The sequence below is a fragment of the Esox lucius genome, chromosome 20, assembly GCF_011004845.1.
Source record: "Esox lucius isolate fEsoLuc1 chromosome 20, fEsoLuc1.pri, whole genome shotgun sequence".
NCBI classification, from domain to species: Eukaryota; Metazoa; Chordata; class Actinopteri; order Esociformes; family Esocidae; genus Esox; species Esox lucius.
In genome coordinates, this window is record NC_047588.1 from 29,627,248 (window position 1) to 29,652,782 (window position 25,535).

At 42.8% G+C, this 25,535-nt stretch overlaps 2 protein-coding genes across 7 annotated transcripts; one reads left to right on the top strand and one right to left on the bottom strand.

Moving 5' to 3' along the window:
* Window positions 1-365: 365 nt before the first annotated feature.
* Window positions 366-6,401, bottom strand: c20h1orf43 (chromosome 20 C1orf43 homolog). Its single transcript, XM_010894442.5, has 7 exons — window positions 6,132-6,401; window positions 1,695-1,796; window positions 1,475-1,574; window positions 1,312-1,365; window positions 1,059-1,222; window positions 887-945; window positions 366-802 (listed from the first exon to the last, which is right to left on the bottom strand). Exons 1-7 carry the CDS (start codon window positions 6,192-6,194, stop codon window positions 592-594), a joined length of 753 nt encoding a protein of 250 aa, XP_010892744.1. The 5' UTR covers window positions 6,195-6,401; the 3' UTR covers window positions 366-591.
* si:dkey-92i15.4 lies at window positions 2,298-23,667 on the top strand. Of its 6 annotated transcripts, none has more exons than XM_034289007.1 (11): window positions 2,298-4,611; window positions 4,879-4,940; window positions 7,234-7,310; window positions 11,852-13,002; window positions 15,609-15,956; window positions 17,416-20,408; window positions 20,902-21,097; window positions 21,436-21,534; window positions 21,671-21,914; window positions 22,254-22,370; window positions 22,461-23,667. In XM_034289007.1, exons 6-11 carry the CDS (start codon window positions 17,857-17,859, stop codon window positions 22,610-22,612), a joined length of 3,360 nt encoding a protein of 1,119 aa, XP_034144898.1. In that variant the 5' UTR covers window positions 2,298-4,611; window positions 4,879-4,940; window positions 7,234-7,310; window positions 11,852-13,002; window positions 15,609-15,956; window positions 17,416-17,856; the 3' UTR covers window positions 22,613-23,667. The 6 variants fall into 6 exon arrangements, with proteins under 6 accessions (XP_034144898.1, XP_034144896.1, XP_019896954.2 ...); XM_034289005.1 differs by lacking the exon at window positions 15,609-15,956 and having other exon boundaries at window positions 2,298-4,165; window positions 4,529-4,611; XM_020041395.2 differs by lacking the exon at window positions 15,609-15,956 and having other exon boundaries at window positions 2,298-4,165.
* The last annotated feature ends 1,868 nt before the right edge of the window (window positions 23,668-25,535 follow it).

Consider the following 25,535-nt stretch of genomic DNA (forward strand, 5'->3'; position numbering starts at 1 on the left):
CAATCTGCAAACAGTTTACAATAAGGTTTAAGGCCCAGTACAACGCATGAGAGCTTGTATGCAGTGTCAAACACTTCTAATAAGGCAATGTAACATTACTGTTGTCTCTGCAGTGCTCCAGTCATCCCAACTGGATGAACCTACCAGGAAACGCATTTCTATAGTGGCACTGACTAACTCCTACTACAATCACCAACCTCTTTGAATTATTCATTAAAAGCCCAGGATATGTTACCTCCAGTACAGTTACTATTTACTGACCACTTTGGATATCAAGAAGGAAACGTGAGCCTGCGATAAAAAAAAAACAGTAGGATTTTAAGCCATAAGAGTTTTGTAGGGCGTTGTAGTCATGAAGGCTGCAGGGGGTTGTAGTCATCACGGCTGTAAGGAGTTGTAGTCATCACAACTGTAGGGAGTTGTAGTCATCACAACTGTAGGGAGTTGTAGTCATCACAACTGTAGGGAGTTGTAGTCATCACAACTGTAGGGAGTTGTAGTCATCACGGCTGTAGGGAGTTGAAGTTTGTAAGAGGCAGCTGTAGCGAGTGATTTTCTTTTATCAGCGTGTGCCATAGCAGATTGATGTTCTTAGAAGGTGCTCTCCAAGGTGTTGTAGTTGTCTTTGAAGTTCTTGAGTTCCAGAAAGTGTTTGGGTCGTTTGGCACGTTGCCCTACCGATGGCAGGTATGTGACCTGTGTGGGGGAGGTGGAGGGGGGACACTCGGGGGTACTGGTCAGGTCTTTAGCTGCTAACTGGTGATGCAGGTTCAGACTGGCCGAGCTTGACTGGGTCTTCACACTGAGGAATAACAGTTATAGTGTCTTAGCACATGACAACTGCATAGATAATGGGCATTAGAAGGCAAGCAGTGTGTCTACTCACACAGAAGCCAGTTCATTCAGTGCCTCCTTGTATTTGACAAACTCTGCTTCTCCAAACACCTGCATACATAAGAACAATCAGAAAGCAGAAGACACACATCCATGAGGAAATGTATGGATCTCTTAGGACTTTTCAATCTTAGCTAAAACAAATGGACAAAAAAAACACAGACCCCGGTGCCATGGCGAGCATTGTGGTAGCCCTCCAGCAGTGTGTCTATGAGGGAACTCTGGCAGCGGAACAGAGAATGAGAATTCCTCAGCTCCAGAAGCCAGGCTCGGAATCTCCTCCCAGTCACAGCGGTGGGGGTTCCTCCCAACTCACTGAACGGAATATCTGACAAAGATATTTTAATCAGTGAGACGTGCAGAGTTAATGGGTTAATCAGTGAGATGTGCAGGGTTAAACAACAGCACAGTACTTACCAGAGTCTCTAATAGCATCAAGTGCCCTCATTCTATACAAGTAGTCATAGCAACCTGTAAAACACAATTTTACAGGTTGATCTCCTTTTGGCTGCTGTAGTTATAGGAATGTACTGTTTTAGACAATGCATCCATATAATGTTCTGAGTGTGTATTCTCTCACCAGCGCTCTGTAGTCTACCGTCCTGTTCAGACAGCAGGCGTGGCTCAAAGCGGATCTCCTGAACCTTGGAAAGCCGGGAGTCGATTTCCTGTCTCAGATCCTAAAGGACACAGCAAGTAAAGAAAGTGAAAAAAAATTTCAATAAACAATCTGCTAACTGCCCTTCTGATCAGACAAGCATCTGACTTTTCCAAAGAGTTCAGAGGACAGATGTTCTTACTTTTGGAGCATTGTGGCCCAGGGGTACGTGTGGTCCTCTACGAGACTTCACGGCAAAGCGCATTATCTGCCTCTTCACAAAGATGAAGAGCAGCACAAACACCTGAAGACAGAGACACAAACATACAAAACGTATTTCTGGCTAGGTCTCCCTTTAAAATGTGTGTTATTACATGAGATCTTTTTTGACATGCAACAACCCTAATATCTCAGATTTCTGTACTTGAGGCTGTGTCCACAAGTGGTGAGGGTACATTACACAATCCACCATGCTAACCCTCAACACAGGGGACCTTGAAGGATGAGGACTCACCTCCAATCCTTTATTAATTCCTTGTTACTGCTATGCAAATCACTGTGTGTATATTCCATTTCTATCTGAAAAATGCATGTTATTTTTTTGTTTTGTGACATGAATACACATTAGGCTCAATTAATACATAGGCTCAATTAATACGTAGATGTATTCATTTAGCCAACAGCTGTAGACCAACAAGCAAACAGAACAAAAGGGCAATAGGTTCTTTCCTGTTTGGTTTTGTTGGCAGAAAGGTTCACAACTATGTAAATGTTTGGTGTGGTTTAAAACACCCATCTACAATCCCCATTCATGACCTGATGGGTGTACTACGAAGCGAGGTAACTGGCTTATCCAGGTAACTTCAGGAGTAATTTAGTGACGTCGTGTGTAACTTCCCGATTAACCCGTACTACGAAATGTGAATACCCGAGGTATGCTGTCATGGCAGTTTCCGAGCGGGTAATCTTCATGGTTAACTCGATGTTACCCAACGTAAGCACAGCCCTTCCGCCCCCAAAAAGGCCGGCACATTTGGAAGACCCAATCGACATGGCAGCCCGGATTGTGATGCTCACTCCGCAGGGCAGAATGTGTAATTCCAGTTTACCCCGATTAAGTTTTCTAATAAAGTTATCGATTCTCATCTGAGGGAATTCCATATCTTTTTGCCGGCTTCTATGGCCAGACGTATCTAATGCCACTCGTCGGAGTAATGCCCTCACTGTCGAACAGACAAGTTTGCCTAGCTTTGCGATATTTTGCCAGCGGCCGTTTCATGCATTCCACCAGTGATGCTGAACATCAGATCAAGAATACTGTATCCGTGCAGGTCGCAAGGTGGTACTTGCTCTCACTAACCTGCTTGATGCATTTGTTGTGTTCCCTGGTCATTTAAGCGTTCTTAAGATCAAGTATGCTTTTTATGTGATCGTAAGTAAATCGCAAAAAATAGTTGTTCTATTTTTAATATGCATAGGCTGGGCATATGCTATATACAGAACACATTGTTTCCATAGGAATCCCTAGGGTGATTGGTGTGATTGACAGTACGCGTATTCCCATTAGAGCGCCCCTGGGAGAACATGAGGGGGGTTATGTGAATAGGAAGTAATTTCACAGCATTCATTTTCAGATATTTGATCATTATATTCATACAGTAGCCCTACAACCTAGGTGCTTTATGGAGTAGCCTATATCTTAAATCATTAACAGTGAGCAAATTGATCAATTTCAGAGAGTACCCATGTGCCTATAGGCCATAATTGACTATTCTTAGTATTTTTCACATATTTAGATAGACATTTTAACTTGTCCTTACTTTCCATCTCAATCATACTACAAATAAAAGAAGAGTTTATAAGACAAAATAGAGAATATAAGACAAGAACACTGCACTACGAGTTTACTCTTTGCGATGCGCTGCCAACAAGCCTCCCAAGCTTTGTTGGCCGCCACGGTGTGAGATTTATAGCTGTTAACCTTTCTTTAAACTCCTCATATCCTGACATTACAAACCTGCGTTCTTTCAGGGAAGAATACCGAGCACGAGCCATTGTGCAAAAACTGCCGAAGGTACCCCTTTTCGGCGAACGCGAACAAGCTCAAGTAAGTTAACGCCTATCACCTATAAATATGTTAATCACCATAGTACCGTTTAACAACAGTTTGTCAACCCTGACTTTCCTTGATAACCCCGAGTTAAATCTGAGTATATGGAACTGTAGTATACTCAGTGGTGTAGAGGAGGGTATACGCAAGTTTACGCTTTCTACCCACTTTTTTGTTTACGGGCATATACTGTGTATACTGACTTCTTACTGATGCTTATGAATGTAGTACAATCAACGTATATGCAATATACATTATTTTTGTGATAAAGCATGCAAAATGTGCATACATAAACCAGTCGCATAGTTATTACAAACGCAATTAGCATATTAAAAACGACCAATAAATAATGTGCCGGAGACCGATGTATGACATAGCTCTGATGGCAAAATTATATTTCCATAGGCTACGTTACTTCCGAACTACAAAATGAAACGAACTCATGGAACATCTTTGTAATTTGTCCAACCAAATAAACATAGTCGAGCAGCAGACAAAACTGCCAACTCTGCTGGAGCACTTTCAGATTTTGAAAGATTTAGAAAGCAACCGGATCCTCCATGGTAAGGATTTGGTACAGACTGTACCGTACAGTAAATCAATTTGTCAATGTTGCAGTTTGGCAGTACTCCCTTGTTAACTGCCTTAGCTAGCTAACGTTTTCTAGCTAACTCTATTGTGGACAATTTTTTTGTTTTGGAAATGGTAGCTAGTTCAATTGGAAAATGCGGGTAGGGAAGCTGACATCAGGACTGGTAGTCAGTTAGCTAGATTTCTTATTTAAAAACTTTCAGCTTTCATATGGCGTAGCGTGGTTCATAGCTTGCCTTTTTAATACAATATTGCAATCTTGTGGTGTAAATGGGACATCTTATTTGCACTTTCATTGTAAATTACTGAGTATACTGTATGTTTTTTGTTCTTAGACACCAATGATTGACCAGACCTATAGACAGTGAAAGATTTACTATGAAGTCCAAAAACTTCTGGTTAGGATGCAAGAAACAGGGTAGGTTAGGGTAGTTCAAAACTTGGTTTCCAATGTATCTACATGGTGTTAGACTGGGATGGGAGGTATTTGTGAATGTATGTATTTTAAATATGTATTTCATATACAAAATATAATTTTGTCATTTGTATTTGATAAAAATAGCTTCATATTTTGTATCAAAATACTTAAGTGTTTTGTATTTTGTAGCTTAAAAATACTGTAAAATAGTGAGAAGTATAAATGATGACATCATAAAAATGCTGCCTCTGATTGGTTCCTACTCAGTAATTTGCCCAGACTCGTTGAGATCAGAACAGAAAAGGCATCCATACCTGAAGAAGGACAAGGTAAGAAACGTGTACTTGGCATATTTGGAGCAGTATCCCCTAATCAAGCACCCTTTTGGAGGTTTAACACAATCATCCCATCCTCAGCTCCAGTAGAGCATTTATTTTCCTTTGCTGGACTGATCAACCGGCCCCTTCAACGACGTCTAAATGCCACACCTTTTGAAAAGTTAGTTGTGCTTAAAGGCATCAGTAGCTAAAGAGACCTCTATAGTGTAGGCCACAGGGCACACACTCATTCAGTACACTCCCTCTCACTCGCACAATCAATCGCACGCTTACTTTCTCACCCACACTCACACATAGGTTTGACTGTTTTTGGTAGAACCTTTGAACTGTTTTGGAATACAATTTAAGTAAATGTTCTTACTACACTATCAATGTGTATGTGTCTTCTATACCTGTATTCTGCATTGCTCAATAGATTCAGTGGTTGGAGTTGGGTTAATACTTGATAGGTTCTGTTGCTACTTTCTGATTACCTTTCTGGCTTCATTTCAAATCAAAACATATTGATCATTTAATAATTGTTGACAAAATGCTGAAATGTTTGTTTTCAACTTCCAAATAGGTGCCCAATGATTGATAATTAAATAATTGTTTGCTAAATGATTGTACCCTAATTGAAGTAGCTGTTTAATATGATGATGATTTTGCATACCATTGCATGAATGACTGCCTGACACATAATTTATTATTATATTTATGATTAACAATGAAGTTATTAATTACTTAGAAAGTAGTTGATATGAATAAAGGTGCCATCTTGTATTCTTAGGAATTACTTGTTTGTCATTGAGTCAGTGTTGCTCATGCAAAGTAGGCCCTTCATTACCAAACACCAATTAACTAAATTAGGATACAATTATGAGTCATTAGCAAAATCTCAGGATTTTCACTCTTTTCCAGGCGGTTCACATTAACCTGTCTGTAATATTGGGGGGTCATGACCCCACCATCCCCCCTAATTCTACGCCCCTGATTACCTTATGCCCACTTCTCCGGGCACCACAACACCACTGAGTATACCCCTCTGGTCTGAAAAGCGAAAGTTATGTAATTGGGTTTGAACAGTATTATTCATATTAATGAAAATTACAAGAGATCACAATAGCTGTATTTTCGATAGTTCCGATAACATGTTGTGCTGATAGTGTGAAACTATGGTGACAGCTGAATGACAATATTTACCAGACTTCCGTAGGCCATAACAAGCACTACGTTGACGCTCGAGAGAGGAGAATCGGATCTCATGTTGAAAATCAGCGCCGCAAACCAACTATAAAAACAATCAACAGCACACTAACATTGTACCAATTATTACGTGCAAATACGAGTGTTTGAAATATGAATTGATTATCAAGTATTGGTTAATCCATCGAAAAATTGGTAACAACAGTGTTGACGCTCCCCTGTAGCTGAAATAGTTTGTTGACATCCGGGTTTCTCACGTGGTCTAGCGAATCAGACTTTCATTGGTTTAAAAAACAATCTGCTTCTCCTGCTTTTTTTCCATCAAACGGTGCCTTTCGACGGCGTAGTCTGGTTGAATGATTTTAATTTACCGCCACTTGCTTTTCGAAATCTCATTAAACGCTTTGATTGACGAGGTTTCGGTTGTCACTATTTGTTTTGCAACTGAAACAGTTAATCACCTAGAAACAAATGGAATGCAACAGAACGAACAGAGAATGTGAATGAACAACCAGGGACATGTTCAGTTGCAAAACGTTTTAACGTTGCTGAAAGCAAAATAAAAAGTAGACTCCACCAAAAATGGTCACCAACAAAACATAGTGCATAGTGTAGGCTACATTTCTATAAATATCCAGAAAAGTAATCATTAGAATCATACGGCTGACTTAAGCTAATATTTAGGCATTCTAACGAAGAGATTGGTACACAGTTTGTGTTCCTATCGTTATCGCAGATTTTGACCTAAACTGGTCACCATTACGCGCTGGAGAATCAAAATGTTTCTTTGTTAAGAGGTGGATTCCTTGATGCCCAAGCACCAACAGCACTTCTACTATGTCATAACGCTTGCAAACATGACCTCTATGATGTAGGAATGATGGGAAGGTATAGGGGTCAATCCCATAGTGACGGAACACCACATGGGTGCCCCATGTGGTGTTCCATCACTATGGGACCACTGGTCACTGGTCCATAATGGCGATTACCAACTTAGTTTTCGTTCTGTTTATGCATGATAGCTCTTTGTTTTCAAGCCAAAACGTTTTAGAAAATATTTGAACGTAACCAAGAGTCTGAGGAAGGTTATTCTGTCCAGGAACACTTTCTACCACGAAACGACAAGGACCATTCAGCTCAGAAAGACAACTGTGGAAAAACCCATCCGGATTTCAAGTAAATACACCGCTATTTATGATCAATAGAACCGTAATACGTCATTGGGTATGGGGATGTTCTTTGGTTTTTGGGAAAAAATTGTGTTTCTTACTGATTTTTTTTAGATGTGTACATACAAACTGCGCTTCTGATCCTCTGCTGGTGTCATTACACACAAAATTGTGGTCCATTTCAAGGTTGACGAACCCAATATCTTTTGGGGAACCAATATTTTTTTTACATTGTATTATTAATTGTATTCATTAGTTCTATCCTATACACACTAATAGGACAGTAGGAAATGTTCTCCGTAGAATATTGTTTTTGCCTTTCCAACACAAGCACGCGTACACAACATGAGTTTAGTTTGAAATGTATTAGCACCAGCTGAGGAATATGTCTCGAAGGGCTCAAGTCGTGCCCAGTAAATGGTATATAACCTTATAGTTGTTAATGCTACATTGTAAAAATAAATGCATGCGCATTAGATATAATTATGATGAAAGTTTTGTTGTGATCTGGGAAGTGGTCGCTAGCTACTTGAAAAGCATTATGAGTATTGGAAAAATCTATATCTAGCACTAAAACAGTGATGTGTTGTGTTCATGTTTTACTAATATGGCTAATATCTGTGGTTATGGAAGTTTTAGTTGTTTGTGTTCAGGGGATGGGGATTTATATGGAATAAGTATGATACTGTAAGTTTGTGCTATTTATGGGCACCAACCAAGTCAATTTTCTTCTTGATACATGTCAAATGGCAGTGTGTTTTATTTTGAAATATAATTTTTTTGTAAATAAACTATGCAATTTCTGTAACACACAAATGCTTTTTATCTCCTTCCTTTGTGCTTGAACTTAGTTTTTATAAAATATTTTGGATGTTAGAAATTTAGAACCAGTTATATTCATGAATACAGAGTGACCCAAGTTACTTAATATGTGTGTGAGAGAGAGTACAGTACTATGTGTGTGTGTGTGTGTGTGAGAGAGAGAAAAAGAAATTAGCTGCAGTTCTGAGGTAGAGACAGAATATTTATAGTGTGTTAAAAAATTATAGTGGTTTACCTTGTGGGTCAAACTATTAAGGAACTCCTGGTTAAGTGAATTATAAATTCTACCTCTAATCAGCAATCACAGGATTAATTCACACTCCTTTGACATCAGGTTAGGGTTTAAGACACATTCTCTGTCATGGTCTATGCCTGCCCCGAAATAGCCTTGGCCACCCTGTGGCCACCCCATGTATAAAACTCTAGTTCAGCCACTGCGGCCAATTCAAACCTAAGCTCATGTCAGAGCTTATTATGTTTCTGTGGTCAAGAAAAGTGAAAGCAGTTTTACCCAGTTCAGAAGCAACCTTTGAGGTATTAAATCCTACCAAACCTGTGTTATCATACTATGGTAAGTTATGCGAGATATGCTAGAAATGTCTGCAAGAGTGCTTTGTAAATAAACAAAATACAAGGATGTATCCTTAAACTGTCTCTAGAGAATAATCTAGGGACAGTGGAAGAGAACATTTAATTATTTAAGTGTAGAAGCTGTTGCTTACGTTTGGATAGTATCCCCACAATCCTAAACAGACATAAAGTGGTTTTGACTATTTATTTGATAGCATTAGAAAAATATTTACCATTTACAGTTACCTTCACATTACTTTTGTATAAGAAATTTGAATATTACCCACTGAACAACACCTATTTCGGAATCAGTCAATGTTAGAGTTTACATAGCTGGTCATGAATTGATTTTGCATTTTACCCTAAGGGTTATGGACAGAGCCTTTGGAATGTATTCAGACCCTATCACTTTCTCCACATTATGTTGTGTTGTGGACATATATATAATATACATTTTTTTGTATCCCTTCAATCTACACACACAGCATAATGACATAACAAAAATATATTTTCAGAGATGTGTTCCAATTTATATGAAAATCTGATTAGCTCATGTACATAAATATTCAGATAATTTGCTATGACACTCCAGATTGGGCTCAGATGTATCCTGTGTCCTTTAATTGTCCTTGATATGCCTCAAGAACTTGGTCTGAGTTCATTTGTGCCAAATTCAATCGATTGGATATGATTTTGAAAGTCTCATACCTGTCTATATAATATCCTCTATGTCAGAGAAAAAATCTCTCATTGGTCAACCAAAATAGAATTGTTTCGAGGCATAGAATTGGGGAAGGTTCTAAAACAATTGCTCAAATATTGAAACTTCCCAGGCTCTTCCTAGAGCTGGCCAAGGACCTTGGTGAGAGAGATGGACAAGAACCCATTTACCACTCTAACAAAGAATGTTTCTGCAAAGATGGGAGAACCTGTCAGAAGGACAAGCATTAATCACCACTCCATTAATCATGCCTTTATGGTAGAGTGGATAAAGCCACTCCTAAGTAAAAGGCAAATTACATATAACCTGAACATCTCTGAGAGCATGAGAAAATGATTATCTTGGTGGATATGACCATAATTGAATTATGAGGCCTGAATACTAAGAACTACGTCTGGCGACAACAAGGTGACACTCATCGATTGGATAACACCATCCCTACGGTGAAGAATGGTAGCGGGAGCATCATGCTATGGGAGACTTGTTTCGCCTTCCTGGAGAGGGTCTGCAGCGAAGCTAGGAGAAACTGCCCAAATTCAGGTGTGCTAAACTGGTAGACGCATACCCAAATAAATTGTCATCACTGCTAAAGGTGCTTTTACAAAGTACTGAATAAAGGGTTTCCGTGTCCAGGGATCGGGTTGTCTAGGCACCCGCCTTCGACTGCCGCCCGATCCTCTCTGCACCTGCCCCTTACGGCCGATAGTAGAACCTCGGATTCAGGAGGAACAGTGTGGTTTTCGTCCAGGCCGTGGAACACTCTATACCCTCTACGGGGTGATGGAAGGTTCATGGGAGTTTGCCCAACCAATCCATATGTGTTTTGTGGATTTGGAGAAGGCATTCGACTGTGTCCCTCGCGGCATCCTGTGGAGGGTGCTTCGGGAATATGGGGTCCTGGGTCCTTTGCTAAGGGCTGTCAGGTCCCTGTACGACCGAAGCAGGAGCTTGGTCCGCATTGCCGGCAGTAAGTCAGACTTGTTCCCTGTGCATGTTGGACTCCGGCAGGGCTGCCCTTTGTGACCGGTTCTGTTTGTAATTCTTATGGACAGAATTTCTAGGCGCAGCCAGGGGCCGGAGGGTGTCAGGTTTGGGGACCACACGATTTCGTCTCTGCTCTTTGCGGATGATGTTGTCGTGTTGGCCCCTTCAAGCCAGGACCTTCAGCATGCACTTGGACGGTTTGCAGCCGAGTGTGAAGCGGTGGGGATGAAAATCAGTACCTCCAAATCCGAGGCCATGGTCCTCAGTCGGAAAAGGGTGGCTTGCCCACTTCAGGTTGGTGGAGAGTGCCTGCCTCAAGTGGAGGAGTTTAAGTATCTAGGGGTCCTGTTCACGAGTGAGGGAAGGATGGAACGGGAGATTGACAGACGGATCGGTGCAGCTTCTGCAGTAATGCGGTCGATGTATTCGTCTGTCGTGGTGAAGAAAGAGCTGAGCCGCAAGGCGACGCTCTCGATTTACCGGTCAATCTATGTTCCTACTCTCACCTATGGTCATGAGCTTTGGGTCATGACCGAAAGGACAAGATCCCGGATACAGGCGGCCGAAATGAGCTTTCTCCGCAGGGTGGCCGGGCGATCCCTTAGAGATAGGGTGAGAAGCTCGGTCACCCGGGAGGAGCTCACAGTAGAGCCGCTGCTCCTCCACATCGAGAGGGGTCAGCTGAGGTGGCTTGGGCATCTGTTTCGGATGCCTCCGGAACGCCTTCCTGGGAAGGTGTTCCGGTCCTGTCCCACCGGGAGGAGACCCCGGGGAAGACCTAGGACACGCTGGAGGGACTATGTCTCCCAGCTGGCCTGGGAACGCCTCGGTGTTCCCCCGGAAGAGCTGGAGGAAGTGTCTGGGGAGAGGGAAGTCTGGGCATCCCTGCTTAGACGGCTGCCCCCGCGACCCGGCCCCGGATAAGTGGGAGAAGATGATGATGATGATGAATAAAGGGTCTAAATACCTGACATGAGTACATGAGTTATCTTATTTTCAATCAATCAGCAAAAGTTTCTATAGCATGTATTTGCTTCCTATAGAAACGCCACCAGCGACTGATTTTCAAAACGCAAGATACAGAAATAAACTGTGATTTACACCTGATTTCTTATCTTAAAGTAAATATAATCAGCAGCCAAATAATTTAAAAGTAATCTAAAAAGTAATAATACATTTTTTCAAGAATAACTTTAATCTGATTACAATATTTTTGTCATCCGTAATGTGTAGCAGAAAACAAAAAACAGTAAATTGAATCAGTTACTCTCCAACCCTGTACGTACAGTATATGATGGTAGTAGGCCTGTTGCTGCAGTAATAGGCCTGTAAACCTATTGCTTTCACATCCTCTGAAATCTATGCAAAATATGATAATTATAATCTGTTTCAGCTATCTGTGAAGGCAGTATGAGTTGGGAAATGATTTACGTTCATGTTTGTCCCAGCAGACACAGAGCAGCCGTTCTTCTGACAAGGGACATCAGTGGGTGGAAGAAAGTTCTGGAGTTGCGGATGTGAACATCAGACCTCTTTGTCCCCCAAGCCAGAGCTCAAGAACTAACCAACAGCAGGCTTCTACAGTACATACAGCAGAGATAGTGTTTAAGGACCAACTCACCTTCATTCAAATATGACAAATTCTCTGTCATTGACACATTTCAATATAGATTCTTTTTTAGGTAGGGTGAAAAAATACCTAAAAACAAAACCTATGACTCCTATGACAACAAAATGACACCGAATTCCATTCACCTTTCATACTTTTAGTCAACGTTCAACGATGTTGGGGCCTAGTCCACACAATGGCCAAACAAGGTAATGATGTATCATGGTTCTCATCTGTCCTGAAACGACTGTTTCTGACAGAAAGTGTGGTAGAGGTGGGTTAAGAGGTGATATAGGGGGTCTTTGCCCCTGGGCTGTTCCTTTGTGCTGTGTTTACATGGGCTTGGGTTGGTAATGGTATAAACACAGGCCAATATCACTGTGGCAATCAAAGGCAGCTCGGGAGAGTGGTTTAAAGTGAATCGATATCCTAATCATTGTATACAGTGTCATATACTACAGCCATCAGTCAATCATCTATTGTCAGTGTTATCAAATCACTTCACAGTTCTTCGGCTGCTATATGGTAACCGTTTCCGGCGTTTGAGGCAAGGACTCATAACAAGTATAATACGGACGAGAGAGTTAGTAAGTGCATAAAAATGAGTGAGTTGGTTGAGTGAGTGATTACCCGCTCGCCCGCCTGCCTGTGTTTGTGTGTGTTTATATTCTCATGCAGTGTGGCTGGTTGTTCAGCTGCCCACTCAAGCCACATTCTGGAACTGAGAATAAACAATGCTGCCCTCACATCCCTGGCACATCTAGAGGAAACACTGCTGTAGAGACGGTGGTCATGAAGGAAAGGAGACGAGGAAAGGAAGTTGTTTGGCACATAGTATTTTGTACTGTCAGTAGGAGTATGATGCAGATGTCTCAACCGTTGGGGTTTTCATGCTTCCTTTTCGTCTCCTCAGGAAGGAAGTCAAGTCTTGCAGCTAATTCTTCTGACAGCTCACTCTTCTCACTACAGACTGGAGCAGACTACTATACTGAGGTAAATGGTTTTGAAACCACATTACAAATGTTTAATTCAATTATTTCTTATAATGCAGATCCTCTCCTGTCCAGATCTGCACTAATCATGGGCATCAAAAGGACACTGAACAGAGTTGACAGATATATGAGATTCACTATGTGGCTATGTGCTTCTGACCTACAGTATTCAACTGAGCAGAGGATAGTTGTTGTCAGTTGTCTGAACCCTGAATTGTTCAGTTGTTTAATTTAGTTTCCCAATTGCTCCAGCCAAAACAGCAGCTACTCTTCCTGTGCTAAGACAGATTTACAAATGTAAAATAGAACAATACAACTTATAAACAATGTGTGAAGATTGTGTCCCTGTGTTAGGTTGAGTGTATATATGTGTGTGTTTGTGTTTATCTTTTAAGTCCTCATTCAGATATGAAAGGTTGTTCTAAGATTTAAAAAGGTAGTTCTGCTGTGCAATTGATTAATTCAGGATGTGATCATGGCTCTGAACATGACTGTGCGTTGCCATGGGTTTTAGACTTTGCACAGACCTCTGGAGTATCATGGCCATTGGAGCTGTGTTATTTGATTATATGTTGAATATTTGGACTCTGACATTTATCAAGAAAACCCAAAAGGAGCAGCCAATTTCTTGTCAGGCCTCAGATAATGCAGATAGTGCTGCTTTGTTTTAAACACGCTGTAGCTTTGCTAGTTTTTTCTTTACCCCACTGGACCATACTGCTGGACAGTTGTCCAGATCATACAAGACCAGAGCTTAAATAATGGTCTAGTTTTGTGTAAAATATGTTTTTACAACAGACATATTTTAGAGGAATTCAGGTTAACATTGCGATACTGCCTTTGGTACCTCCAACATTTGAAAATAAAAATTGAAGACCTTACCCTTGAGGTCCACCTTCAGAAGAGCAGGTAAGGTTTTCTCAGCACTGCTGGTGCTTTACACCCTAAGAAAGGCAGTTGTCAGAAGAATGATAGAGACTGCTTTCACTCCCACCCAAGCCCAGTCTCAATTCTCTGGGCACACACTTTGAATCGCACTCCAAACAAGTCTCTGATCACAGACTACAGTTCCACACACATGTAAAATGATCTGCAGTGCCTTTGAAAATTATTCAAACCCCTTCACATTTTGTTGTGTTATTGACTTTTTACCATCAATCTACAGATAATACTCCATAATGACAGCAAAGCAAAAACAGGTTTTTAGAATATTTAGCAAATTTGCCAATAAGACGTAGAAATATCTCACATACATAAGTATTCAGACCCTTTGTTATGACACTCTGAAATAGGATTATCAATGTTTTTGTCTCCTAGCCAAGTTGAGAAGTCCTAATATAGTTATAATTAGTTGGAAACAAATAGGCCTAAAGGTGTGCTTTGACTTTAGACAACTGATCTAAACATCAAAGAAATGTTTGCCTCCTTTGATAAACTAAGAGAAGGCTACAACCTTCCTCGAAAAAACTTCCTCAGATATTGTATCAACAAATTAGCCATTTTGTATGTACAAAACTGAGGAACACATTAAAAATGTTTTTATTTTATTTTATTGAATTCAAAAATAAATGCAATTTTTGCCAGACCATGTAAGAAGAGCAAATGTCTCATAGTGAGTGAGTGACCGCCTGACTACCCCTTGTTAAATAGCCTAGTAGTTATAGAAGCGAACTTGTGAACTATAGTTCCCAAGGTCGTATGTTCTCGCAGATGAAGCGGAGTACGCATTGTGAATTATTCCGTATTGACTGAACTTTTGCTGGTTAAAACCGAAACCAGAAATTGTAGGCAGTTATATGGCCTTCAGTCTCGCTTGCAATTGCTCAATTCTTATGATTATTCTTAAGATGTAGGTAGATACCAGTAAGCCTATTACTGGTTAATAAGCTGTTCAAACGGCCAGTGGCAAAAGCTAACAGTTCATAGACGCTATTTGTGGTGGAGGTAAACTTATTAAGAAAAGTTAGTCAGTTTCACTGTATCTTTCACGTGGGCGACCCAGGTTCGATTTTCAAGAGGTTTCTTGTTTATTTTTTGTTGTCCCTCCTTTTTTAAAGCCCCTGTCTGTCTTTTTGTATGTTTTGAATTTAGAACAAAAATAACAAAAAGCACATACCTGTTTTTTTTTGTTTTTTTTATGATTGTATTTTTCTGAGCTTAATTAAAAAATTTTAAAACAAATAAAACAGACATTTGTCTGAATGACTTGACTGTCTTTAGCTTCATCAATCTGCTCAATAGGCACAGCTTTTATGCATAAATTCAGTTGAGCCTTTGTCCTTACAGAATGTTTTGAACCAAATAAAACGCTCTTAGTGTTAGATGTATTTTACAACACTTTCACGTTCAACGTTCCCTTTGTCTCAAGGTCTCTGCTGGTTTACTTGTCTAATAGATATCTCCAGAAATGGACAACCAGCAGGTAATTGCAGTTTCCTGCCTAGTGCGTCATATTTGCTAGCTAGCTGGTCCAGTTGTCATGGACTCCCTGGTGAAGTATCACTGCACAGGTTACATGTTCAACTCTGATTGGTAAAGAACGTCAAACCCTCTTCAGACATAATCCTCTCACCTTACCTTAAGTCTTTCCCTCTTTCCTTCTCTCAGGTTCACATTGCTACCAGAACCCTAGCCCTCTGGCTGTGGCGTTGTCATACATGGAGAATGAGAGATTGATTTTGATTGGCTGTCCGGTGGAATGTATGTGTGCGGGACACTGAGCGAGTCTGGAATGCCGTTCTGTAAGCATAAGGAAGGAGTGAGTAACAATGGAAGGGGAGGAGAGAGGAGAAAGGGACTAACCAGTGTGGTAGGTTGCTGTAAAGATACATCTTGCAAAGATGACAGAGAGCGATTGGAGGATGATGAGGGCAGGACTACTCACTACTCACTACAACACCATAACACGGCCTCTGATTCCATCAGCTTTGACTCTTAAGTGTCTCAGTGTCCAAGGTAAAGTGTGTGTATGTGTGCTTTGGGTTTGTCTTTGTTTAGTTTGGCGTTAAAGGGAACAGGGCCATTTCGTTGCCCGTGGATACACAGGTGGAAGTCCTTTGTGACCTGGGAGAACAGGTGTTTCTGTAAACTGATACCTGGGACAATAACTGGGTAATAACAGTACACGCTTGGATTTTGTCTTCTTTTTATATTTTGCCATGTCTTTTTTCTTTAAAGATAGGTTTAATATATAGCCTATTTGTGCTGGGACATTGGTTGGTGTTGGCCTTCAGATGTGAAGGATTGGATCCTATTTGGTCCACCAGACAGACATTTAGGATTGTATCAAGAATATAATAACACAGCCGATTCACAATTTTGAACCAGTTTGTTTTGCAATGAAGTCTAAACTGAACTGAGAGTGAGGAGCTAGTACACTGTCCTGAGAGCCGAAATGAATTGCGATTCAAATGTGAGAAACTCGTAGATGGTGTTTCTGTTAAGTGGAATATGCTGATTGCAACCACAGAGTTGAGGGCTGATTCCTACAGGGTTTGTTCAGGTCAACAGTGCCTTACTGTACATATCGGTTAGCTATTGCTAGCTCCATTTGAATGTGATGCCCGTACAGACTACATGTAAAATAGCTTTACTTAGTTCCGCTTCTGTGACAATCTTATCTGATCGCATTCGACTCCGTTTGACTGAGCTCTTTGTGTAGCACTTTGAATGTCTCTGATTTTTGAAGTTGGGGGGAAAATGGATGCATGTGTTTATGTACGTGTGTGCGTGTGCACGTGAGACAGAGAGCGAGAGAGAGAGAGAACCGAAGTTTGTTTTGTATGTGTAATACATTGTTTCCAGGTGTCAGTGTGGATTGTTGTCTAATGAGTTTTTCCAGTTTGTATTCAGGTTGTGTTGAGTGAGGTATGTTTCCTGTGTAAACAGGCATTAGGCAACACGTGGTTAAGGGCTGTGTTTAGGTTGTGACTCTATGTGTCCAGAGGCAGACCTCATATGTGAATGGACCCATTGAGTCAGCATGAAGGGAATGTATGAACGGCAGAGGAGGTCCACTGATGATAGTCTTACCTTGCCGAGACTGTGGTTGGGTGGAGACTCACTATACTCTTTGGTATTTTATTTTTTTCAGTAGAATTTTTTCGGGGGGTGATTGTTGTTGTTCTGGCTCTTTGGGTTCTCTCTAACTCTCTCTCGCACACTTTATCTCTTTCTCTCTATGTCTCTCTTTCTCACTCCCTCTCGTCCTTTGTGATGACTGTAATCTGGCCACAGTCCTCATAAGAGTACCTATCATTACATTTGACCATAGTGTTCAGAATGCCGTTTCCTCAGCGTCCCTAAAAATGGATTTAAAAATCTGGATTTCTCTGTAAAAGTAAGATTTAATGTTTTCTTTATGTTACATAACATGTTATACATGACACAAAGCACTATTTGTTTATGTTTGCAGGGTTCGGAGACTTTCGTGTGACTGCTTTCCAGAAAAACTTGAATACATTGGAATTCTTTTTAGCTACTGGAGCCGACACCCCAGAGACATAAAGAGGGATGGACCGAGAGGGAGAGAGAAGGAGAACTAACAATCATCTCTGAGTGTGTGGGAGACAGAAATGCTGAGAATCTTCATCGATGGACTCTCAAACCTTTGGATGGCCTACTAATGCGTGGCTGTTGGTCATGAAAACAGTGCAGTCCTTCCACTTCTTCGTTTAGGAACTGACTAGGCCTGCTGCCACTAATCCAAGGGTGTTGTTAAGGCTGTCCAAAAAGGAATATTTACTGAGATATAAACACATGCTTGAACCATAACTTCTGGATTTTCAACAAACTAGATTTGACTCTCACCGGACCCATACCCCCTGCTGTGTGGAAATACCCAGTGGGCGCCACGATGGCCGCTGGGCAGTTGAGCCAGAATGGCGGCACGAGGAAACTGATCAGAGAGGATAGCAGCGACAGCGCCGGAAACTGCAACGATCGGGGTCAGTTGGCTGGAGGCCGGGGCAGGACCGAGTGGAAGGGGATGAACCTGTACAACAGGAGTAAGAGTTTGGATAGGAGAGGAGAGGTGGACAGTTCTGACCAGGGTCTTTGGACTGGGGTGCTGGGGTGTTCTGAGAACCCTAGGGGAACCATGGTAAAAAGGGCAGAGTGTTTTGAGAATTGGGGGGCAGGAGAGAACAAAGTGATGTCCAGGGTGAAGGCTTTTAACTCAGCTGGGCCTAGTAAGATTTGCACCCCCATCGGGGGGTCTGGGTCAGAGGTTTCCCCTGTTCAAGGGGTGTCCTCCGTGGGTCAAGGACATGTTGCCCTTCTGGACAAAGCCAGTGGGGGTCTGTCCTTCCCCACCAGGCTGAGGTCAGGTCCTCGTCCTTCGTCAGGGGTCAGGGAACCAGTGGGCGGATCCATTGGATCTTCCCAGGGTCAGACTATTTGGGATCGGATAGAAAAACTCTATGGATCCAGTGGACCTGATAAAACAGCTTTTAAAGAAGAGGCTGTGAAAGACTCAACCAGAACCAAACGTTTCTCAGCGCCTGTAGGAGACTGGCGTCTCTCTGAGGGGGATTCCGAAGATACAGTGGCCAATGGCAGGAGGTTGACCACAGACTCTGGCACCTCCTCTCCCTCCACGCCCCCTGTATCCTCCCCCCTTGGTGGACAATGGAGGGTGGAGACAGCGGGAACCTTCCCCAAACGACTACCGAAGGGGGAGATGAACACCCTGCGCTCTCACACACCCCTGGGTGAACAGAATACTACACACACACTCCAGAGAGATCAGAGAAGCACGACAAAGTTATCTGATTTGGGTTTCTCTTTGTCGCCTGTATCACAAAGGACCAGGGACAGACCTTCAGGGGAACAGAAGCGGGGTCTGGTCCAGGGCAGACTTCCTGAGGAGGGTAAAAAGGTGACAGGTAGAGGGGATATGAATTTGGGCACCCTGTCTCTGGATAGAGCCATGACAAAGCATCAATTGGACAAAGCATCAAATGCACCTTTAGTGAAAGAAAATGCTCCCCCCCAGCACAGCCAATCACTGACACACACCAGAGAACCCCAGCCTATCACAGCACCTGGTGTAGGTGTCTCTACGGGATCCAACTTCCATCTGGCCAATCAGTTTAATGGGAAAACGGACACATGTGATTGGAGCACGACTTCTGCTAGAGGCTTGGTGCGGGAAGGGAGCCTATCAGAAGATGTGTTTGAAGCCGACCCCCCACAGATTATAACGTCACCAAATGATGAAAAAAACATGTTACCAGGGAAAGCTATAGTACCCTTAGCAGCCAGTGTGAGGAATAAAATTCACCAGTTTGAAGCTCTGACACAGAAGGCTCATGTCCCGACGGCCAACTACCGACGGGCTTACTCTGTCCCCGAGCAGCCTGGTGAAGCCCAGGCTTGGAAGAGTGTGACAGAGAGAGGGGCAGGCGGGGTGAGGGGAGGAGGGCAGGGGCGCATTTTTAGAGGGGATCGAGGAAGAGGACAAGGAGAAGAGGCAAAGAAGAGTGAATTGGATCAGGCACCAGGTGAAGCGAGAGGACGGGAGGCAGCGCCTGAAGAGGGGGGAGGGAGAAAGTCAGGTACAGGCTGGGCATTGAGGTCCATGTCTAATGATCTGGTGGGGATGAAGTTGGGGAGCAGGGAGAGAGAGGCTGCAGAAGATCAGTCAGTTGGCTCTGGCACATTGTACAACCACAAGGGGAGACTAGAGCTCCCTCTGAATGATAGAACCAACAGAGACTCTCACAGAGATGTTGACATTGATGTGCCAGATGGCCACAGACACACAGTCACGTCCCAGGAGTTGGGAGGAAGTGACACCAACACAGCAGTTCCTGTAGATACGTCCCCCTACCAGCTCTCTAACTATCAGAACTCTGAGGTGATCTCTGACCAGTCTAAAAGGCTTAACAGTAGAGATTTGCCTAACCTGTCATCTCCGCTAAGCGATGATGACAAAACACCTACCAACACCCCCCAGAACTCCCCCTTTTACCCCCAGAACTCAACTTTCTGCCCACAGAACAAACCCTGCACCTCTCTCTCCCAAGTCACTACCTCCCCCCTGCCAACTAAACAAGATGTGGATTCAGCTGTGACAACTGTTGAGGTCCGTCCGGTCTCCACGCACACAGCCCAGAGCCAGGTCACTTCAGACCCACCAGTCTCACATTCGGGCCTGGGGAGTGGTTTATTGTCCTTCCCCCTAACCTCCTCCTCCTCCAGCACACTCTCCCAGAGCAGCCTCCCCCTGTTGCTCCCTGTGGCCCACTGGAACTCAGATGAGGGGGAAGGGAGTGATGATGATGATACGGACGATGAAGGAACTGAGAAGGATGAGGACTCTAACTACGACTCCGACTCCGCAGAGTCGTCGGTGACCGTCACCAGCGCCATGAGCCAAACCGATCGCAAGAGCTTTTCTCTTAGGTGGGGGACTCAAATTCTGGAAAATTCTGTTTATTTATTTTTATATGTACCTTTTAAAGCAAAAAAAGACATGTTATATATAAGCTTGATGGTAACAACATACTGTATGAATTAGGATACATATGTTTTCATCAAATACATTTTTTTATACCCAGCTGTCAGAATGTTCTTTTACTGGTTCCCAGTCTAAACCCCCAAAACCAAGCATAAGATGGAAAACCTTAGGAAAAAACCTGGATAAAAACCAGGCTCTGGCGTGTGACCAGTCCTCTGGTTGTGCTGGGTGTAGATTGGAAGAGTATATTAACTTTCAATGCCAAATAATTTATCAAGAAATTCAGACATTCTGATGACTGGTGGGTGAAGAAATACCTATTCCTCATGAGCAAATGTTCATGTAAGTTTACTTTTTCCAAGCATGTAACCTGATCTTCATCTACTTGGTCTTCACACTCTGTCCTGATTATTCCTCCACCGCGTCTCTGCTCACCAGCCTAGCAGAGCTGTGTAACTTTGGAGGGGTGGACTACGATTCCCAGTCGTCCTCAGACAGTGAGGAGTGGATGTCGGGCCGGTCAGTCAGCCTGTCGTCTGACACATCGGCCTTCTCCTGTGTGTCCGTCCTGGGCACCGATGAGCTTGACCGCCTGCTGGATGATGTCAGGGGTCTGGGGGACACGGCACTGCAGGTAAAAGCAAAACATACTCTCAGACTCTCCCTCAACAGCTGAAACGCAGTATGTGTCAGTAGTGGGTTATGGGAGGGGGCTTCTTTATTCTTCATTGCTCGTCTATTGTTCGTCAAGGGAAAGGCCCACTGGACATGTTTTACCCTTTCTGTGTACATTACTGTGTGCTGCTTAAGCATGGGATATCACTCCGCAACAGGAAAAGTGAAAACATGCTGAATGATGTCTTTAATAGCATCTGTATTTGTTAATGCTCAAGGGCCATTTCATTCCACCCCATTCAACCTCCCCAAATCACCCCCCATCCCTCACCCCAACCCCCATCCCTCACCCCGTAGAACTATGAGGACGTGCAGGTGGTGGTTCTCCATAAGGACATTGGTGTGGGGCTGGGATTCACCATGGCCGGAGGAGTGGACCAAAATAAACCTGTCACGGTGAGTCAAACATTCCACCGTGCAGTGGTGCTTCCAAGTATCTGTGTGACCACCTCAAGTCGCCCAGCCAATTCAGGGGCCGACTGACCTAAACCCCATGAATCATGGTTTCACTTCTCTGGTGTTTTTCTTCCAGGTCCACAAGGTTTTCCCGGAAGGTGTGGCAGCCAAGGAGGGATCCATTCGGGAGGGCGACAAGGTCCTGTCAATCAACGGCACAGCGCTGAGTGGTTCCACCCACTTGGAGGTGCTGAGGACATTGAAGAGGTCTCGGTCTCGAGGAATGGCTGTGGTGGTGCTGCGTAGAGGAGGGTTCACAGACCCTCAGAAGGGAAGGATGGCAACTGACACTCAAGGACAGACACAGACTGCTAACATAGGTGAGATCCCTCAGGATGTTGAATTGTTGTCTTAGCTCTTAATAGCTCAGCATGTCTTTACACTGTGGTGAAAAGTTTTTCTTTTTTTAAGTAGAACAATATTCATTAATATGCTTGTATGTTTTACCATTGATCTCCCAGAACCTGATTTAAATTTAGATACATGTGGAAGTCATTTTAACTGTGTGTGGTGAACAGACTGATTTTTAAAAATGTGTAATAATTTAGGGAAAATGTTAAAATCACGGTTGGGGGAAAAATGTACATTTAAGGACGTAGGTTTCTGTGTGTGAGTTGTGTTGACCATGTCTGTGTGTGTGTCCTGTGCGTGTGTGTTAGGTCAGAGGGTGTGTGTGAGGCTGGAGAAGCGTAGCAGAGACCTGGGCTTCAGTCTGGAGGGAGGAGTGGGTTCCCCTCTTGGAGACAGACCCCTCACAGTACAGAAAGTCTTCCTGGGTGAGGGGTCGACCTACCAACACATACAGTACATGACCCCAGGCTAGAGGAACTGACCTGTGAATGACATCTACCCCACTACATTCCCAGGTGGCCCGGTGAACGAGGTGTCTGCAGGGGACGAGGTGTTGGAGATTCAGGGTGTGAGTCTGGTGGGATTAAGGAGACTGGAGGCCTGGAACCTGATCCGAAAACTGCCCCCTGGGCCAGTGGAGGTGGTACTACGCCATCCTCACAAATGACACAGGGAAGGCAGTAGCCTTGAGGTTGGAGAAGCCGACCTGCAACCAAACGGTGTTCAGCTTGAATCTCAGTGCTGACTGAGGGGAAAACTGCCCTGGTGGGAACTGGCAACAGGAGGGTTTGTTGACATCAATGTGTCAATTGAAAATGATTGCCTTGAAGTACTTAACCCGCTAAGCTAAAGAGGAATTCATGATACACTTTGTCGTTTCCATTCCATTACAGTCTTTTAAGTTAAAATAATAATAATTACTATGTCTCATAAATCACTTTTTGTGTGTGTTTATTTAATGCAAATAACGCAAAGATATATATTTTTTATAATTTATTTACATTTGCCTCATTTAGCCTTTGAAATGCCCTGTCTGAATGTTTGACTGTTTAAGGTTTTTCACAATGAATTTTACAAACTCATTCCTGATTCGCTGATAGGTCAGTTTACATTCCGGTCCCTTAAACAGATTAAGAGTCATTGGTCTGTTATAATCAAATCAGCTTTGTAACATAAGTTGGCCTATTGTACCATCCGAAGGGATTTTTGTTTTGTTTTGAAGAGCTCTCACACAGAAAAGGCTTCATGATCTTTATCATTTCAGTGTTATTTTGTCTAATAGTGTGGAAATGTCATGTTTACGTAGTGAAATCACATTTTGGACTGCACAGGGACTTTTTCGAAGCAGTGAAGTATCTCTAGGAGTTTGAAGTCTTAACTGGCCTACGCACAAGTCACATCCGTGGTTTGGGTCAACTTCTACGTGGAGTGAGAGGGAGTGAGGTCATCAGCACACCAGTCCTATAATATGAACAAAGCACTGAAGAAATCTGAATATATAGAGGAGGGCCAATATCTGTGTACAGGATCAGCCCAGGGTACGGAAAGGGAGACAGGTCAATACAGAAGGTAAAATTATAATGGTCTATGTGTTTCTGTACAATATATCTAGTATCTGCTCATTGTTTTGTATGATGGAATGTAAGGAGTTTTGTATATTTAGTATCGTGTTGTGATTATAAATCTAAAAACGGTCCTGGTGTTAATAAATCCTAGAATAACTCTGTGGTTGACAATAATGTTTACTTATGTGTGTTACATTGACTCACCTACAGGGGCAGCTGCATTATCAAATACAGTGGGGCAAAAAAGTATTTAGTCAGCCACCAATTGTGCAAGTTCTCCCACTTAAAAAAATAGGAGCCTGTAATTCAGGAAATCACATTGTAGGATTTTTTATGAATTTATTGGTAAATGATGGTGTAAAATATGTATTTGGTCGATAACAAAAGTTCATCTCAATACTTTGTTATATATGCTTTGTTGGCAATGACAGAGGTCAAACGTTTTCTGTATGTCTTCACAAGGTTTTCACACACTGTTGCTGGTATTTTGGCCCATTCCTCCATGCAGATCTCCTCTAGAGCAGTGTTGTTTTGGGGCTGTCGCTGGGCAACACAGACTTTCAACTCCCTCCAAAGATTTTCTATGGGGTTGAGATCTGGTGACTGGCTAGGCCACTCCAGGACCTTGAAATGCTTCTTACGAAGCCACTCCTTCGTTGCCCTGGCGGTGTGTTTGGGATCATTGTCATGCTGAATGACCCAGCCACGTTTCATCTTCAATGCCCTTGCTGATGGAAGGAGGTTTTCACTCAAAATCTCACGATGCATGGCCCCATTCATTCTTTCCTTTACACGGATCAGTCGTCCTGGTCCCTTTGCAGAAAAACAGCCCCAAAGCATGATGTTTCCACCTCCATGCTTCACAGTAGGTATGGTGTTCTTTGGATGCAACTCAGCATTCTTTCTCCTCCAAACACGACAAAGTTGAGGTTTTACCAAAATGTTATATTTTGGTTTCATTTGACATTCTCCCAATCCTCTTCTGGACCATCCAAATGCTCTCTAGCAAACCTCAGACGGGCCTGCATAAGCAGGGGGACACGTCTGGCACTGCAGGATTTGAGTCCCTGGCGGCGTAGTGTGTTACTGATGGTAGCCTTTGTTACTTTGGTCCCAGCTCTCTGCAGGTCATTCACTAGATCCCCCTGTGCGGTTCTGGGATTTTTGCTCATCGTTCTTGTGATCATTTTGACCCCAGGGGTGAGATCTTGTGTGGAGCCCCGGATTGAAGGAGATTATCAGTGGTCTTGTATGTCTTCCATTTTCTTATAATTGCTCCCACAGTTGATTTCACAGTGGAGTTTGGAGTGTGACTGTTTGAGGTTGTGGACAGGTGTCTTTCATACTGATAACAAGTTCAAACAGGTGCTATTAATACAGGTAACGAGTGGAGGACAGAGGAGCCTCTTAAAGAAGAAGTGACAGGTCTGTGAGAGCCAGAAATCTTCCTTGTTTGTAGGTGACCAAATACTTATTTTACTGAGGAATTTACTAATGAATTCATTAAAAATCCTACAATGTGATTTTCTGGAGAGAGAAATTCTCATTTCATTTCTCATAGTTGAAGTGTACCTATGATGAAAATTATAGGCCTCTCTCATCTTTTTAAGTGGGAGAACTTGCACAATTGGTGGCTGACTAAATACTTTTTTGCCCCACTGTATTATCTATTTACCTATGCTGCCTGTGCATATAGCTGTGTGTGTGTGTGTTTGTGTATGTATGTGTGTGTTTGTGTGTGTGTACATGTTTTCCTGTGTCTGTCCAAATGTGTGTGCAAATGCGTGTGTGTGTGGATAGGTTTGTCATATGTCAAAAGGTATGTCATGTGTCTTCAGATAGCAACAAAACCTATTTGAAGGATCTGTTGCTGATTCATTTGTGAAAGACAAGTCAGGTGTGTGGCAACCTGTGAGAAACCTGCTCCTGGTGTGTTGGGTCCTTTCTGCCCCCGCCCCCAAAGAACTAAACAACATTAGTCCATCACCGGTCCATATCTGCCTGTGAAAAGACAACAACTTGTAA